At 44.7% G+C, this 18996-nt stretch overlaps 1 protein-coding gene across 1 annotated transcript in view; it reads right to left on the bottom strand.

Moving 5' to 3' along the window:
- The window catches only part of LOC100490049, a 61187-nt gene that overhangs the window by 36874 nt on the left and 5317 nt on the right, over positions 1-18996 (bottom strand). Inside the window, exons 3-11 of the mRNA XM_031904045.1 lie at positions 18522-18792; positions 15509-15663; positions 10493-10763; positions 9482-9624; positions 7185-7455; positions 4858-5012; positions 3969-4182; positions 1790-1944; positions 298-571 (exon numbers count right to left, since the gene is read on the bottom strand). Coding sequence (XP_031759905.1) covers positions 298-571; positions 1790-1944; positions 3969-4182; positions 4858-5012; positions 7185-7455; positions 9482-9624; positions 10493-10763; positions 15509-15663; positions 18522-18792 — 1909 coding nt within the window. The remainder of the gene's footprint in view (positions 1-297; positions 572-1789; positions 1945-3968; positions 4183-4857; positions 5013-7184; positions 7456-9481; positions 9625-10492; positions 10764-15508; positions 15664-18521; positions 18793-18996) is intronic.

Genomic DNA, 18996 nt, shown 5'->3' with positions numbered 1-18996 from the left:
TTTAGAGCAGCAAAGTGAAATCTTATTATTTCAGTTGAACGTCAGCATTTCCACTAGGATATCCCTGGTTACGGCGGATACAGGGTCTTCTGGGGCTGAGAGGTCAATGAGCTGGTCAGTGGCTGACTGTGTATACATGGGTGAAACCTTGAGGAGACTAGGGGAGGGGCTTCAGTAGGCCATTCTCTGCTTCTATTGGAAGGCGCAGCTGACAGACGCCAACCCAATGATTTAGCATGGACTTTCCTACTTACAGAGAACACAGAGAGAAAGATAAAGGGGGTGGCTGGGACTCACACTGGGTTATTATTATCGGCTGAATCTCCAACAAGGATCTGGGCTCCCGACAGGCGCTCCCTGTGTTTAGCCATCCGGTTCCTTATGACCACAAACTCTACTTCATACCTCGCCTTCAGATCCAGTCGCCACCAAGCCGGATTGTCAAGATTGGTTTGGGCACAGGGGCGAAGGGAAAGATCAGTGTCTGTTTTGCCATCAGTAGGTCTCTCGGCAGGGTACCCAGAATACTTAGAGCTTTGCTTGGCCTCCCCTTGTCTGGCAATATTGATTCCTAGAAAATAATGGAAGTGGAGCTTTGCTTGAGATTGACAAGATCTACCCTCATGGACTGTGAAGGAACCGTCATTTAGTCTTAGGCTAAGGCCAAATGGATAAGGTTTGGTATAAATGGTTGGCCGTGCCAAAGTCAATGGTATAAATAGCATTACTAGTATGGGGGGGGTAAAGGGTAATCCTTTCCCTACAGTGAGGTACCCCCTTATGTAGACGTGTCCTGTGGAAAAAAACAATCTCTGTTGGCCAACAGGAATGAAAAATATTCCCTAGTGCGGTGCTGCCCAACTACTGTGATACCGAGGGCCGGAATTTTTTTGGCCTACATGGTGGAGGGCCAATAATGGAGGCCTGTTTTGACCACTCCCATTTTTTTACACTGCACCCACTTCAAACCACACCCATGTTATCAAAAGAGCTTTTGAGATCATCTCCACGTTAAAGTGGTAGCACTTGTTAATTAATCCTTAATTAATCCTCTGTTAATTAAATTTTACTATCCCCTAGAATGAATTATTTTCATATGAAATGAATTTATGAAGTTATGTTTCGGATAAACTAATTGCACCATTAATGTTGTGATCTGGAACATCCCAGGTTGGACTCTACTCTAGAGGAAGGTTGATAATGGCAGAAATCCTCAAAGATGGAAGAGCCCATAGATAAGGAGGTGACCTCAGTGGAGGCTGAAGAGAGGGATTGTGTGTATGAGGGAACTCAAGACTTGCCCCTATCATTGCCCCCAGTAGGAGTGTACAGGGTGACTAGTAAGGGCAGTTTTGAGCTGCACCAAGGAGAGACAGTATGGGATTAGTAATCTCCAGGGGACAATCCATTGAGTAGGACATCAGGTAGCGAGTATTTAATGGAACACTGAGGGGCCTGGAGTTGTGAGGGTGTAATGGGGTTGGTTCCTTGTGGGTTGCTGTGCAACAGTCAAGCTTTGAATGCCAATTTCAGCACCGACTGCCCTTACCCGCCCTTACCTGCCATTACCCGCCCTTACCTGCCCTTACCCGCCCTTACCCGCTCTTACCTGCCCTTACCCGCCCTTACCTGCCCTTACCCGCCCTTACCCACCCTTACCTGCCCTTACCCGCGCTTACCTGCCCTTAGGCGCCCTTACCCGCTCTTACCTGCCCTTACCCGCTCTTACCTGCCCTTACCCGCTCTTACCTGCCCTTACCCGCCCTTACCCACCCTTACCTGCCCTTACCTTTCTGATCGTTGCTTTTCTCCCCATAGACCCTCACTTCACTGAGCTGGAGGTTCTCCAAGGAACGGGGGATAACCACATTGACATAATAACCAGCCCTTCCCCCACAGAACACGGTGATGCTGGTGTCTGAGATTTCGGTGATGGTTCCGCATCTGGGAAAGGCAGTGATTGGATCAGAAATATGTCAATTATTCAGTTTAATATTATAGGAATGACATGTGTTTGACCAATAAAATTAACTATCAGTCACTCCCTCAGTCTAATTGTTTTTGAAAGTTGCTTAGAATTATGTTTTCTTTTATTAGGCAAAAACCTGTTTCTGGGGTTGACTTGTCCTTTAATTCTGTGAGGCTGTATATGCTGAATGTTATTGGGGAGGTACAGTGTGAAGAACAAGTGTGCAACCTATAGGAACCTGTCCCAGGGCTCCCACCTTGTCCCCCCCTCCTTTCTGGTCCCACTCCGTCCTGTCCTGTCTGGTCCCGTCTGGTCTACGCCCGATCCATTCTGTCTGGTCCCTTCTGGTCTACGCCCGCTCCGTCCGTCTGGTCCTGTCTGGTCTACGCCCGATCCATCCTGTCTGGTCCCGTCTGGTCTACGCCCAATCCATCCTGGCTGGTCCCTTATGGTCTACGCACGCTCCGTCCTGTCTGGTCCCGTCTGGTCTACGCCCGATCCATCCTGTCTGGTCCCTTCTGGTCTACGCCCACTCAGTCCTGTCTGGTCCCTTCTGGTCTACGCCTGCTCCGTCCTGTCTGGTCCCGTCTGGTCTACGCCCGCTCCGTCCTGTCTGGTCCCTTCTGGTCTACGCCCGCTCCGTCCTGTCTGGTCCCTTCTGGTCTACGCCTGCTCCGTCCTGTCTGGTCCCTTCTGGTCTACGCCTGCTCCGTCCTGTCTGGTCCCGTCTGGTCTACGCCCGCTCCGTCCTGTCTGGTCCCTTCTGGTCTACACCTGCTCCGTCCTGTCTGGTCCCGTCTGGTCTACGCCTGCTCCGTCCTGTTTGGTCCCTTCTGGTCTACGCCCGCTCCGCCCTGTCTGGTCCCTTCTGGTCTACGCCTGCTCCGTCCTGTCTGGTCCCTTCTGGTCTACGCCTGCTCCGTCCTGTCTGGTCCCGTCTGGTCTACGCCCGCTCCGTCCTGTCTGGTCCCTTCTGGTCTACGCCTGCTCCGTCCTGTCTGGTCCTGTCTGGTCTACGCCCGCTCCGTCCTGTCTGGTCCCTTCTGGTCTACGCCCGCTCCGTCCTGTCTGGTCCCTTCTGGTCTACACCCGCTCCGTCCTGTCTGGTCATTTCTGGTCTACGCCTGCTCCGTCCTGTCTGGTCCCGTCTGGTCTATGCCCGCTCTGTCCTGTCTGGTCCAGTCTGGTCTACGCCCGATCCATCCTGTCTGGTCCCGTCTGGTCTACGCCCACTCCGTCTTGTCTAGCCCCATCTGGTCTACACCCGCTCCATCCTGTCTGGTCCCGTCTGGTCTACGCCCACTCCGTCCTATCTGGTCCCATCTGGTCTACGCCTGATCCATCCTGTCTGGTCCCGTCTGGTCTACGCCTGCTCCATCCTGTCTGGTCCCGTCTGGTCTATGCCCACTACGTCCTGTCTGGTCCCGTCTGGCCTACGCCCACTACGTCCTGTCCTGTCTGGTCCTGTCTGGCCTACGCCCACTACATCCTGTCCTGTCTGGTCCCGTCTGGTCTACGCCCGCTCCATCCTGTAACAGCCCCTGCCTAAAGGACTCACCTTCCCATCTCCCACTCGTAACAGTCTGTTAATAATAAGGAATGACATCTCTCATTATGTAAGGCCCTCACCACCAAAGGCAACTCACTATATGGTCAGTATGTGGTAGCTCTAATAAAGGTCTTATGGTCAAGCTTATGGTTAAGCACCGTGTATTATGTATCATGGACTATGTGCTGTAGGAGATGCTTCAATACTTGTAGCAGTTATAGCCACTGGTGCTAGGATCATCTTACTACCTGTGCTGAGGGGTTACCTGATCTAATCTCTTGATCTCTTGTACTGCAATGAACTCTGCTGAGCTGGGGCCATGGGAAGGTTACTAAGTACAATGTGGACAGTAACCACCTGAAGATGTCTCATTGTGTTGCTGTTGACACTCAGAAGGGACTTACCTACACAAAGAACACACAGAGACAAGGGAATCAATAAGGGACTCACACAGGGTTGTTTTTATCCGCTGAATCTCCAACACGGATCTCAACACCCAACAGACTTTTGCTGTGATCCTCTATCCTGTAGGTTATAACCATTTTTTGGACCAAGTGCCTCTTCCTAAGGTCCAGTTGCCACCAAGTCAGATTGTCAGTATTAGCGTGGGCACAGGGGTGGATAAAGAGATGAGTCAATTCAGTATCATCAACAGTCGTTCCTCCTGGTTATACAGAAAGATGAGAAAAATATGGCTACAAAATTGTTTTTTTTAGACTGTATCTAAATGAACGAAGACTGAGCTAAAGCGCTGGGAGCCAAATCATTACTGTAAATGTCTTGATGAAACTCGTGGACTACAAAATAGTAATCGACTATTTCCCAAATCTCCCCAAGACAGTGATCCAAAATACCATCCAAAAGGCATCTTAGATGGAACACTAATGGGAATGGGCAGCTAAACTACCAGCACAATGTAGTAGGAAACTGGATTTGCTCTTCTACCGCCTTAATATTCCCAAATCCAAGCCCTGGCCGTGTAGAATTAGAAATGTTCCTTGTAGCCATGAGGTACCATTCCTGTTGCTAGGGGAAGACATGATGCTTGCCTTTGTCAATGTCAATGTTAGTAGACATACCCCATTGATAATTCTTTGTTATCTTCTTCTCCCAGCCTTGGGCTCTAGTATGAAGGTTTTAAGATTGCCATTCTGTGTAGCCATTGGGCCTCAGTAAGGGTATAGGAAATATACTTGTGGTCATTATCAAATAGAACAATCCCTTTGGCTGTGATGCTCATTCAGTCTTCATGCTAGCGTACCCAACCAACCCCAGCACATTAGTGCATAGGCACAGAAACTGGACTGAACTAAACCAAGTCACTCCCATAATGCATTACCTTTCTTATCTGCATATTCCTCCCCAAAAACCTCCACTTCACAGAGGGAGAGATATTCCTCACGCCCGGGAATGACCACACTCACATAGCGACCCTCCATCCCATTGCAGCACAACGTGGTGGTGGCTTGTAAGATGTCATTGATGGTGCCACATCTGGGGGGGGAGAATCATTGATATAATTTCTATTACTATAAAGTCTTGTTATGTGTAACCTCTATAACATCTGCTACTGATATCCATAGTAACTTTTGTTATAGAGCAGTGATCACCAACCAGTAGCTCGGGGGCAACATGTTGCTCCCCAACCCCTTGGATGGTGCTCCCAGACCAGGTGCTTATTTTTGAATGTCTGGTTAGGAGGCAAGTTCTGGTTGCATAAAACCCCAGTGTAATTGCTATACAGAGCCTTCTGTAGGCTGCCAGTCAACATAGGGACTACCAAATTATAGCTCTCATTGGCACCTATCAAATAGCCAATTATAGCTCATTGGCATCTACCAAATAGGCAATTATAGCTCTCATTGGCACCTACCAAATAGCCAATTATATCTCTCATTGGCACCTATCAAATAGCCAATTATAGTTCATTGGCACCTACCAAATAGCCAATTATAGCTCTCATTGGCACCTACCAAATAGCCAATTATAGCTCTCATTGGCACCTATCCAATTATAGCTCTCATTGGCACCTATCAAATAGCCAATTATAGCTCACTGGCACCTACCAAATAGCCAATTATATCTCTTATTGGCACCTATCAAATAGCCAATTATAGCTCTCATTGGCACCTATCAAATAGCCAATTATAGCTCTCATTGGCACCTATCAAATAGCCAATTATAGCTCTCATTGGCACCTACCAAATAGCCAATTATAGCTCATTGGCACCTACCAAATAGCCAATTATATCTCTCATTGGCACCTATCAAATAGCCAATTATAGCTCTCATTGGCACCTATCAAATAGCCAATTATAGCTCATTGGCACCTACCAAATAGTCAATTATAGCTCTCATTGGAACTTTTTTCATGCTTGTGTTGCTCCCCAAGACTTTTTCCATTTGACTGTGGCTCAGGGGTATAAAAGGTTGGGGATCCCTGCTATAGAGCATAATGTACCTCCTACTGTAATTTATAAAGATATGAGAATTAAGTCTTAATTTGCCCATTAAAACCAATGAGGAACACTTATAATGAACCCAATAAAAACTGGACTCCTCTGCTCCCGGACAAGCACAGATCAGTACTTTATACTTGTAATTATTAGTCACGTGTCTGTTAGGAACAGAAATTGACCGAATAATTTCTTAATCTCTTGTGCGCCCTGTGCTTATAAACAAACAACTGCCGGCTAATAATTAATCACATCCACTATGAATCCATCTCAGTCAGAGTATTTCACCATACCGACTGCTAATAAGTGTGTTATGTCTTAATTATATATATATTGTTTTTCTTTATTCCAATAAACAAGAGGAATACTGGAAACTAATCCCAAAGAGCTCCAAGAAAATGCCATTCACATGAATGGAGTCCAAGTTTGTATTGGTTTTGATATATGTGTTCCTCATTGGTTTAAATGTCTGAATTAGAGGTGGAGTTTTAAAAGACTCACACAAGTGCACCAAAGTTGATCTGATGAGCTTGCAATCTGCTCTATCAAGCGTATTGGGTGAAGTTTATTATTTTGAAGATCATGTTCTTCTATACATTTCTTGTTCGGGCTTAAGGACCACAGGTGGCCAAGAAGACAAGAATGGCTCGTGTAGTAATGCTGTACCTGGGGAGCTGCAGGATCTTAACATACCTTTTACTCTTAAAATACCCTATACTCTAGACCAGCGGTTCACAAACTGTGGGTCGGGACCCCTTTGGGGGTTGAATGACCCTTTTACAGGGGTTGCCTAAGACCATCAGAAAACACATATTTCCGATGGTCTTAGGTATAATTTTATGGTTGGGGGTCACCACAACATGAGGAACTGTATTAAAGGGTCGCGGCATTAGGAAGGTTGAGAACCACTGCTCTAGAATGTTCTAGGGCCATTCAAGAGTGTCATCTGCTGGAGACTTGGTCAGTAATATTGAGCTTCTAAGCTTTGTATTGAAGATGGCTGACCAATTCTTCTGGTTGAACCACCCTCCCCACTTTCCTTAACATTTTGGTGGGATAAATATTTTTTATACCCTGAGGAGATAGGAGTCCTAATTTTTCACTCAATGTATTGAGCCTCATAACTAGACTAGGGACAAAGGCTATGCACTAACATGATCTTCAGAAATAAACCATACAGAAAGGCCATACAGAAGTGTATTGAACTCACACCGGGTTGTTATTATCCGCAGAATCTCCAATGCGAATCTCAGCCCCAAACAGGCGGTCGCTGTGTCCGTCCATCCTGTTCACTATGACCACTGTCTCCACCTTGTATCTCACCTTCAGGTCCAGGCGCCACCATGCCGGATTGTCATTTGTGGTGTGGGAACATGAGCCTTCGTAGTGATCTGTGAGTTTCACACCATCAGTGGCCAAATGAGCACCATGTGACAACCAATCAGAGCTTTGTGTGGCTGCTCCTAGTCTCGCCAGATTCACTTCAAAAAACATAGAATAGGGCTGTTAGAGTAGCACCCACCAAGGCAAGCCGACGCTTGTCTGTAATTATAACCTACTGTACCTTAGACGTAGAGGGACTGTTGGCAAGTTACCCACCTCACAACAAAAAAAAAGATTCAATTCAGTGTAGCTACAGTAGGAGAAGGGGCCCCTCAAAATACTCAATGCACAGAATCACGCGTTACCATAACAATATCCTATATAATGGCGTCCCATATCTGCATTGAATATTTTGAGAGGGGGTCCCTTCTCTTAGCTACACTGCTCTGTGTTTTTATATTGGGGGTGTTTTTTTCTCTTTTATATCATTTATGATCTGTGTTGCTTTTTCATTATAGGGTTACCCAGGGGTTGAGTTCTCTTAATAGTCTTTGTGGGTTGATATAAATAAGTGTTGGAAGGACACCCTGGCTGACTATCATCTTGTGTGTATGTGTGTATGCCTTTAGAGTGCCCATAAGTTCACGTATAATGGCATCTCCTCGGTAATGTTTTGCCAGTCATGGAAGTGTTAAGGGAAATAGGTTAGGCGGACATGAAGTGTCAGCCATTGGTGGGGAGCATGTAGAAGTCTATTGCGTGATTGTTAGTTACAGTTCCTTCTCCATCAGCCTTTGAATAAATGTGCTGCTCACATCGCAGGCTTCTCTTTTTGTTCAGTAGACCTGAAGCTAAAGTTCCATATCTGCTGGTGACCAGGCTGAGCCCTTGGTCTCATGAAGAGTTAGGTGAAGTGTCAGACAAGTGGGGTGCATGTAGAAGTCTATTGCGTCATTGTTAGTTACAGTTCCTTCTCCATCAGCCTTTGAATAAATGTGGTGCTCACATCCCAGGCTTGTCTTTTTTTTCAGTAGACCTGAAGCTAACATTCCATATCTGCTGGTGACCAGGCTGAGTCCTTGGTCTCATGAAGAGTTAGGTGAAGTGGCAGCCATTGGTTCAGACAAGTCGGGAGCATGTAGAAGTCTATTGCGTCATTGTTAGTTACAGTTCCTTCTTCATCAGCCTTTGAATAAATGTAGTGCTCACATCCCAGGCTTGTCTTTTTGTTTCAGTAGACCTGAAGCTAACATTCCATATCTGCTGGTGACCAGGCTGAGTCCTTGGTCTCATGAAGAGTTAGGTGAAGTGGCAGCCATTGGTTCAGACAAGTCGGGAGCATGTAGAAGTCTCTTGCGTCATTGTTAGTTACAGTTCCTTCTTCATCAGCCTTTGAATAAATGTAGTGCTCACATCCCAGGCTTGTCTTTTTGTTTCAGTAGACCTGAAGCTAACGTTCCATGTCTGCTGGTGACCAGACTGAGTACTTGGTCTCATGAGGCTGAAGAGTTAGGTGAAGTGGCAGTCATTTGTAAGAGTGACGGATAAGCCATGATTAGCAGAGATACAAATGGAAAACGAAAAAAGATCTGTGAAGGTCAACTTCTTCTACAGGTTCTTTCCCACAGGTATTGGATTGATTGTAAAACCAAGAGCAAAACATTAGTCTTCTGAGCAGTCCAGAAGCTCTCACATGGATTCAGTCATGACGGGGGCACTTGGCACGTACCTCAGCTACCTTTCAACCCCTAGTTATGACCTTGTTTTCATTCACCCCCCATCAAACCCATTTTTCTTCACCCCTCGGTCCACATCACATCATCTCAATCAACCCTGCTGCCCCACTGCCCTCACCTCATTGTAGGAGATGGGTTGGATGAGGCAGGGGTGTGTGCCATGGGCGTGCCTTACTATTGGCCTGGCGCTGACAATACAACATGCCAAAATCAGGTCTTCCGTATTGGGGGTTATTCACCCAGACCCAAGTACCAGAGCAGTAAAGGGCACAAAGAGAGCCCAAGGGGTGAACAAATGGACCGAGGGGTGAAGCAAAATGGGTGCTCATTCACACTCACATTCACTTGCCTTCCTCTGCCCATACCTTTTGGGGTACGGGTTTCTTGGGTTAAACAAACCAAGTTTTTGGGCTGTGCCAGATTCATTGGGCAGTTGAATGAGACCAACCTTTCTGCTCCACATAAACTTCCACCTCACACAGTGTGAGATATTCTTCTCGCCCTGGAATGACCACAGAGATGTAACGACCCATAATTCCCTTACAGGACACAGTGATGGAGGCCTGGGAGATGTCGGTGACTGTGCCACATCTGGGGGAGACAGAGAGGAGAGAAGATTTTATCAGTAGGGTAACTTGCGCTCTTGGGTGGGTAGAATGGTAACGCCATGTAAAGGTCAAGTAGTAGGGAAATGATTACCCCAGCCCAATTAAATGTTGTTGGTTCACCATTAAGATAAGTATTTATTTTCTATCGTTTTATAATTATTTGCCTTCTTCTGACTCTTTGCAGTTTTCAAATGGGGGTCACTGACCCCGGCAGCCAAACCCTATTGCTCTGTGAGGCTCCAGTTTTATTGTTATTGTTACTTTTTATTCCTTATCTTTCTATTCAGCCCCTCCCCTATTCATATTCCTGTCTCTCATTCAAACCACTCCCTGGCTGCTAAGGGAATTTGGACCCTAGCAACCAGATAGCCGAAATAACTGTTGTAGCACCAGTAGCCCCTGCTGTAGCACCAGTAGCCCCTGCTATAGCGCCAGTAGCCCCCGCTGTAGCGCCAGTAGCCCCCGCTGTAGCACCAGTAGCCCCTGCTGTAGCGCCAGTAGCCCCTGCTGTAGCGCCAGTAGCCCCTGCTGTAGCGCCAGTAGCCCCCGCTGTAGCGCCAGTAGCCCCCGCTGTAGCGCCAGTAGCCCCTGCTGTAGCGCCAGTAGCCCCCACTATAGCGCCAATAGCCCCTGCTGTAGTGCCAGTAGCCCCCGCTGTAGTGCCAGTAGCCCCAAGTATAGCGCCAGTAGCCCCTGCTGTAGCACCAGTAGCCCCTGCTATAGTGCTAGTAGTCCCTGCTGTAGCGCCAGTAGCCCCAAGTATAGCGCCAGTAGCCCCTGCTGTAGCGCCAGTAGCCCCTGCTGATTTGTGCCAAGTGAATCTCAGGCTAAAACCAATATGTGCCACTCACAGGCTGTTGTTATTGGCTTTTGCATTTCCAATACGAATCTCTGCTCCCAACAGGCGGTCGCTGTGCGCATCCATCCGGTTGACAATAATCACAGACCCAACCTTGTAGTTCTCCTTCAGGTCCAGCCGCCACCAGGCCGGGTTGTTGTTCTCAGTGTGGGAACATGAGCCGTGGAAGTAATTTGTGTCTTTAGAGCCATCAATGGCTAATCTAGCGCCCCTGTCTACCCAATCAGAGCTTTGCGTGGCTTCTCCCAGTCCTGCCACATTAACTGGAGGGACCAAAAAACAGCATTAATAAAGTAACACCTCCCCTTATATTCACACCCCCTTCTACATCAGTAGTAGGAAAGCTTCTGGAAGGGGTAATAAGGGATAGGGTACTTGAATACATTGCAGTTCACAATACTATTAGTTTGTGCCAGCATGGTTTTATGGGTAACAGATCTTGCCAGACTTATTTAGTTGCCTTTTATGAGGAGGTGAGCAGGAACCTTGATGCTGGAATGGCAGTTGATGTCATCTACTTGGACTTTGCTAAAGCGTTTGATACAGTACCTCACAGAAGGTTAATGATCAAATTGAGGAATATTGGCCTAGAACATAATATTTGTAATTGGATAGAGAACTGGCTGAAGGATAGAGTACAAAGAGTGGGGGGAAATGGAACATTTTCTAATTGGACCAGTGTGGTTAGTGGGTACCGCAGGGGTCAGTCCTTGGTCCTTTGCTTTTTAACTTGTTTATTAATGACCTGGGGGGGGGCATAGACAGTACTGTTTCTATTTTTGCTGATGACACTAAATTGTGCAAAACTATAAGTTCCATGCAGGATGTGCCGCTTTGCAGAGCGATTTGACAAAATTGGAAAACTGGGCAGCAAACTGGGAAATGAGGTTCAATGTTGACAAGTGCAAAGTTATGCACTTTGGTAGGAATAATATAAACGCAAACTATCTACTGAATGGTAGTGTGTTGGGGGGATCCTTAATGGAGAAGGATCTGGGGGTTTTGTAGATAACAAGTTGACTAATTCCAGGCAGTGTCATTCTGTGGCTACTAAAGCAAATAAAGTGCTGTCTTGTATAAAAAAGGGCATTGACTCAAGGGATGAAACATAATTTTGCCCCTTTATAGGTCCCTGGTAAGGCCTCACCTTGAGTATGCAGTGCAGTTTTGGGCTCCAGTCCTTAAGAAGGATATTAATGAGCTGGAGAGAGTGCAGAGACTGCAACTAAACTGGTAAAGGGGATGGAAGATTTAAGCTATGAGGTTAGACTGTCGAGGTTGGGGTTGTTTTCTCTGGAAAAGAGGCGCTTGCGAGGGGACATGATTACTCTGTACAAGTACATTAGAGGGGATTATAGGCAGTTGGGGGATGTTCTTTTTTCCCATAAAAACAATCAGCGCACCAGAGGTCACCCCTATAGATTAGAGGAACAGAGCTTCCATTTGAAGCAGCGTAGGTGGTTTTTCACGGTGAGGGCAGTGAGGGGGTTGGGGAATGCCCTGCCGGGGGATGTTGGGTAGGGGGTTCCTCACGGTGAGGGCAGTGAGGGGGTTGGGGAATGCCCTTCCTAGTGATGGGGTAATGGCAGACTCTGTTAATGCCTATAAGAGGGGCCTGGATGAGTTCTTGATCAATCAGAATATCCAAGGCTATTGTGATACTAATATCTACAGTTAGTATTACTGGTTGTATATATATAGTTTATGTATGTGAGTGTATAGATTGGTTAGTATAGGTTGTGTGCTGGGTTTACTCGGATGGGTTGAACTTGATGGACAATGGTCTTTTTTCAACCCTATGTAACTATGTAACTATGTAACTATGTAACTATGTAACTATACATTCAACTCCGCCCCTAGATCTACACTCACCCCAAGGTTCAACTCCGCCTCTAGATCTACACTCACCCCAAGGTTCAACTCCGCCCCTAGATCTACACTCACCCCAAGGTTCAACTCCGCCCCTAGATCTACACTCACCCCAAGGTTCAACTCCACTCCTAGATTTACACTCACCCCAAGGTTCAAACTCTGCCCCTAGATCTACACACATCCCAAGGTTCAACCTCTGCCCCTAGATCTACACACATCCCAAGGTTCAACCTCTGCCCCTACATTTACACTCACCCCAAGGTCCAACCTCTGCCCCTACATTTACACTCACCCCAAGGTCCAACCTCTGCCCTTAGATCTACACTCACCCCAAGGTTCAACCTCTGCCCCTAGATCTACACTCACCCCAAGGTTCAACCTCTGCCCCTAGATCTACACTCACCCCAAGGTTCAACCTCTGCCCCTAGATCTACACTCACCCCAAGGTTCAACTCCGCCCCTAGATCTACACTCACCCCAAGGTTCAACTCCACTCCTAGATTTACACTCACTCCAAGGTTCAACCTCTGCCCCTACATTTACACTCACCCCAAGGTCCAACCTCTGCCCCTACATTTACACTCACCCCAAGGTCCAACCTCTGCCCTTAGATCTACACTCACCCCAAGGTTCAACCTCTGCCCCTAGATCTACACTCACCCCAAGGTTCAACCTCTGCCCCTAGATCTACACTCACCCCAAGGTCCAAACTCTGCCCCTAGATCTACACTCACCCCAAGGTTCAACCTCTGCCCCTAGATCTACACTCACCCCAAGGTTCAACCTCTGCCCCTAGATTTACACTCACCCCAAGGTTCAACCTGTTCAACTCCGCCCCTAGATCTACACTCACCCCAATGTTCAACTCCGCCCCTAGATTTACACTCAACCCAAAATTCAACCTCTGCCCCTAGATTTACACTCCCCCCAATGTTCAACTCTGCCCCTAGATTTACACTCACCCCAAGGTTCAACCTCTGCCCCTAGAGCTACACTCACCCCAAGGTTCAACCTCTGCCCCTAGATTTACCCTCCCCCCAATGTTCAACTCCGCCCCTAGATCTACACTCACCCCAAGGTTCAACCTCTGCCCCTAGATTCAATCCCTACCCCTCAATCACACTCACCCCTAGATACACATGTGCCCCTTGAATCAACCCTTGCCCCTCAATTCATACCTCCCCTAGTTTCATTCAACACCCCTCGATCTCTGTTCCCTTTTATAGGATTGTTGGATCTAATCTTACATGTGATATTGGGATGGGTTGGACATAAGTTCCAGTCTCGTATTCAAATTATATCTTAGTTGGGATCAAGTACAGGTACTGTTTTATTATTACAGAGAAAAGGGAATCATTTAACCATGAAATAAACCCAATAGGGCTGTTCTGCCCCAATAAGGGGTAATTATATCTTAGTTGGGATCAAGTACAGGTACTGTTTTATTATTACAGAGAAAAGGGAATCATTTAACCATGAAATAAACCCAATAGGGCTGTTCTGCCCCAATAAGGGGTAATTATATCTTAGTTGGGATCAAGTACAGGTACTGTTTTATTATTACAGAGAAAAGGGAATCATTTAACCATTAAATAAACCCAATAGGGCTGTTCTGCCCCAATAAGGGGTAATTATATCTTAGTTGGGATCAAGTACAGGTACTGTTTTATTATTACAGAGAAAAGGGAATCATTTAACCATTAAATAAACCCAATAGGGCTGTTCTGCCCCAATTAGGGGTAATTATATCTTAGTTGGGATCAAGTACAGGTACTGTTTTATTATTACAGAGAAAAGGGAATCATTTAACCATTAAATAAACCCAATAGGGCTGTTCTGCCCCAATAAGGGGTAATTATATCTTAGTTGGGATCAAGTACAGGTACTGTTTTATTATTACAGAGAAAAGGGAATCATTTAACCATTAAATAAACCCAATAGGGCTGTTCTGCCCCAATAAGGGGTAATTATATCTTAGTTGGGATCAAGTACAGGTACTGTTTTATTATTACAGAGAAAAGGGAATCATTTAACCATGAAATAAACCCAATAGGGCTGTTCTGCCCCAATAAGGGGTAATTATATCTTAGTTGGGATCAAGTACAGGTACTGTTTTATTATTACAGAGAAAAGGGAATCATTTAACCATGAAATAAACCCAATAGGGCTGTTCTGCCCCAATAAGGGGTAATTATATCTTAGTTGGGATCAAGTACAGGTACTGTTTTATTATTACAGAGAAAAGGGAATCATTTAACCATTAAATAAACCCAATAGGGCTGTTCTGCCCCAATTAGGGGTAATTATATCTTAGTTGGGATCAAGTACAGGTACTGTTTTATTATTACAGAGAAAAGGGAATCATTTAACCATTAAATAAACCCAATAGGGCTGTTCTGCCCCAATAAGGGGTAATTATATCTTAGTTGGGATCAAGTACAGGTACTGTTTTATTATTACAGAGAAAAGGGAATCATTTAACCATTAAATAAACCCAATAGGGCTGTTCTGCCCCAATAAGGGGTAATTATATCTTAGTTGGGATCAAGTACAGGTACTGTTTTATTATTACAGAGAAAAGGGAATCATTTAACCATTAAATAAACCCAATAGGGCTGTTCTGCCCCAATAAGGGGTAATTATATCTTAGTTGGGATCAAGTACAGGTACTGTTTTATTATTACAGAGAAAAGGGAATCATTTAACCATTAAATAAACCCAATAGGGCTGTTCTGCCCCAATAAGGGGTAATTATATCTTAGTTGGGATCAAGTACAGGTACTGTTTTATTATTACAGAGAAAAGGGAATCATTTAACCATTAAATAAACCCAATAGGGCTGTTCTGCCCCAATAAGGGGTAATTATATCTTAGTTGGGATCAAGTACAGGTACTGTTTTATTATTACAGAGAAAAGGGAATCATTTAACCATTAAATAAACCCAATAGGGCTGTTCTGCCCCAATAAGGGGTAATTATATCTTAGTTGGGATCAAGTACAGGTACTGTTTTATTAATACAGAGAAAAGGATTTTTTTTTTTTAATTTTGAGCACGTTAGATAGAGTATGGAGTGAGGTCTCACAGATACCAGTGGATTAAGTCGCAGCCAATATACGGTTATCAGGAAGACTTACCTTTCCGATAGTTAGGTTTGTACCCATAAACCTCCACTTCACAGAGTGAGAGATACACTGAGCCCTTGGGAATCACCACACTCACATAGCGACCCTCCATCCCATTACAGCACAGAGTGATGGTGGCTTTGGAGACGTCAGTAACGGTGCCGCATCTGGGAAACCAGACACAAGAACTAAAGATAAAGTCATTATATCCGACCCACGTTGGCCGCCCACTTCTGTTGCTGGAGTTGGGCATAAGATGTACTACGCACAATTGTCTTATCAAACGTTTCCCCCTACAAATGGAGGACAATGTGAATGAGTGCACACAGCAAGGTGGGACCCACTAAAGTAACCAAACTGTAAAGGGGAAATAAATCATTCCTCCGGTAACTCTCTTACCAATAACATTACTATAGGACAAGTGGCCTGTGAACAGCTTAACCCCACCCCCCATTGATATTGAGAGGGTCTTTTGGGTGGTAACGTGGCCAATGGCTCCCATGTAAACAAGGACACTAAGCACCCATTACATATATATATATATATATATATATATATATATATATATATATAGACTAGTCCCAGCGATTCTAGTGGATCCTGCCTAAAAAATAACTCAAAATACTAATGTATGTAAAAAGTTAACTATAGATCCCGTTGATCATTTTTCCCTGATAGGGCTGCCTTTCTAAGTAATTAAGTTACTTGAAGTCCCTAAACCTGACTGTTTTGCCAACCTGACCATCCCTTCTCAACCTTCTAATGCTAACGGACCCCTGCTGCACCAATATTGCCGCCCCTTCATAGAAGAACATGGGGGACCAGATAGGGAATGTAAAAGCATTGGGAAAATACATTTATAACTTACCAAAATCACAACCACTATATCCTGAATTTACTATGAGTTCACCAACAAATCCCATAGATTTGGTGCCCACCGAGGGGAAGGTTTTGCAGATAAACCCACAATGCACCAATGACAGCAATGCATAGATAGGTAGGCATATATATATAGGAGTTATTGAGAGTATGATTAACATAGTTATTAAGTGCTTAGATATAAGAGTTAATTTACTAATTAATGATTGGTCTATTCAGTCACTCAGAGTGACTATTCTTGGCCAATGAAAGCCAAGAACAGTCTCAGCCTGGGCCTCCTAGTGCCACCTATGAAACTAACATCCAAGGTCTCACAGCAATGTGGTGTAGATAATACTAAATGTTGTGAGTTATAGTTTATATTGACTTATAGCAGAAATGGAAAGATGGAGCAAGAAACGGATCATGGGAATTGTTGTAAAGGGGTTGTAAATTAACTTTTAGTATGATGTAAACAGTGCTATTCTGAGGCAATTTGCAATTGGTCTTCATTTTTTATTATTTGCGTTTTTTTTAATTATTTCGCTTTTTGTTCAGCAGCTCTCCAGTTTGGAGTTTCAGCAGCTAACTGGTTGCTAGGGTTCAATTTAACCTAGCAACCAGACAGGGGTATGAAAGAGACACGGGAATAGGAATAGAAGAGGGCATAAATAGAAAGATAAGAAATAAAAAGACAATAAAACTGGAGCCTCACAGAGCAATAGTTCTTTGGCTGCCGGGGTCAGTGACCCCCATTTGAAAACTGGAGTCAGAAGATGAAGGCAAATCATTAAAAAACTAAAAAATAATAAAAAATGAAGACCAATTGAAAAGTTTGTAAGAATAGGCCATTCTATAACATACTAGAAATTAACCTGAAGGGGATCCAACTCTTTAAGACTTGGGTCCCACCAGAAGATACTAGTATCTAGTTCACAGCCTGGTACAGGTATCAGACCCCTTATCCGGAAACCCGTTATCCAGAAAGCTCCGAATTACGGAATGCCCGTCTCCCATAGACTCCATTTTAATCAAATAATTCAGAATTTTAAAACTGATTTCCTTTTTCTATGTAGAAATAAAACAGAACCTTGTAATTGATCCCAACTAAGATATAAATAATCCTTATTGGATGCAAAACAATCCTATTGGGTTTAATTAATGGTTTATTGATTTTTTAGCAGACTTAAGGTATTAAGATCCAAATTACGGAAAGACCCCTTATCCGGAATATCCTTGGTCCCGAGCATTCTGGATAATGGGTCCTATACCTGTATATTATACATAGTACAGGTATAGGACCCGTTATCCAGAATGCTCGGGACCAAGGATATTCCGGATAAGGGGTCTTTCCGTAATTTGGATCTCCATACCCTAAGTCTACTAAGAAATCGATAAAACATTAATTAAACCCAATAGGGCTGTTCTGCCCCAATAAGGGGTAATTATATCTTAGTTGGGATCAAGTACAGGTACTGTTTTATTATTACAGAGAAAAGGGAATCATTTAACCATTAAATAAACCCAATAGGGCTGTTCTGCCCCAATAAGGGGTAATTATATCTTAGTTGGGATCAAGTACAGGTACTGTTTTATTATTACAGAGACAAGGGAATCATTTAACCATTAAATAAACCCAATAGGGCTGTTCTGCCCCAATAAGGGGTAATTATATCTTAGTTGGGATCAAGTACAGGTACTGTTTTATTATTACAGAGAAAAGGGAATCATTTAACCATTAAATAAACCCAATAGGGCTGTTCTGCCCCCAATAAGGGGTAATTATATCTTAGTTGGGATCAAGTACAGGTACTGTTTTATTATTACAGAGAAAAGGGAATCATTTAACCATTAAATAAACCCAATAGGGCTGTTCTGCCCCAATAAGGGGTAATTATATCTTAGTTGGGATCAAGTACAGGTACTGTTTTATTATTACAGAGAAAAGGGAATCATTTAACCATTAAATAAACCCAATAGGGCTGTTCTGCCCCCAATAAGGGGTAATTATATCTTAGTTGGGATCAAGTACAGGGATGGGTTTTCCGTAATTCGGAACTTTCTGGATAACAGGTTTCCGGACAAGGGATCCCATACCTGTAGAACATTGTCACCAAAACCAAATGCCACAAGTATAACTCCCACAGACAACGCACAGGGGACTCACACTGGGTTGTAAATATGTGATGAACCTCCAACACGAACTTCGGCTCCCAGCAGGCGGTGGCTGCAACAGTCCCTCCTGTTCACGATGACCACCGTCCCAACCCTGTACCTTGTCTTTAGATCCAGGCGCCACCAAGGATGGTCTTGGCGATCGGTGTGGGCACAGGAGTTTAGATTATAATCCGTGTAATTTAAACCATCAATGGCTAATCCGGCATGCATGAAATACCAATAAGAGCTTTGTGTGGCTTCTCCTCGTCGGGCCAGATTACCTGGAAAAATCATAATATAGTCATATATATAATATAGTGCCTGCTGAATTGGCTGAGATGCTAAAGAGAAATAACTGTCTCATTGTTTTATAAATATAAGTAGCCCCTGCTTCTCCTATATTTGCCAAAAAGGTGCCTTGCCCCCGTACCAGCTGCTGAAGTGTGCCGCTCCATGGCTGTGCCAAAAACATCATGTCTCCACTT

This window comes from Xenopus tropicalis, chromosome 6 (assembly GCF_000004195.4).
Source record: "Xenopus tropicalis strain Nigerian chromosome 6, UCB_Xtro_10.0, whole genome shotgun sequence".
NCBI classification, from domain to species: Eukaryota; Metazoa; Chordata; class Amphibia; order Anura; family Pipidae; genus Xenopus; species Xenopus tropicalis.
This window is presented reverse-complemented; position numbering and strand designations above follow the sequence as displayed.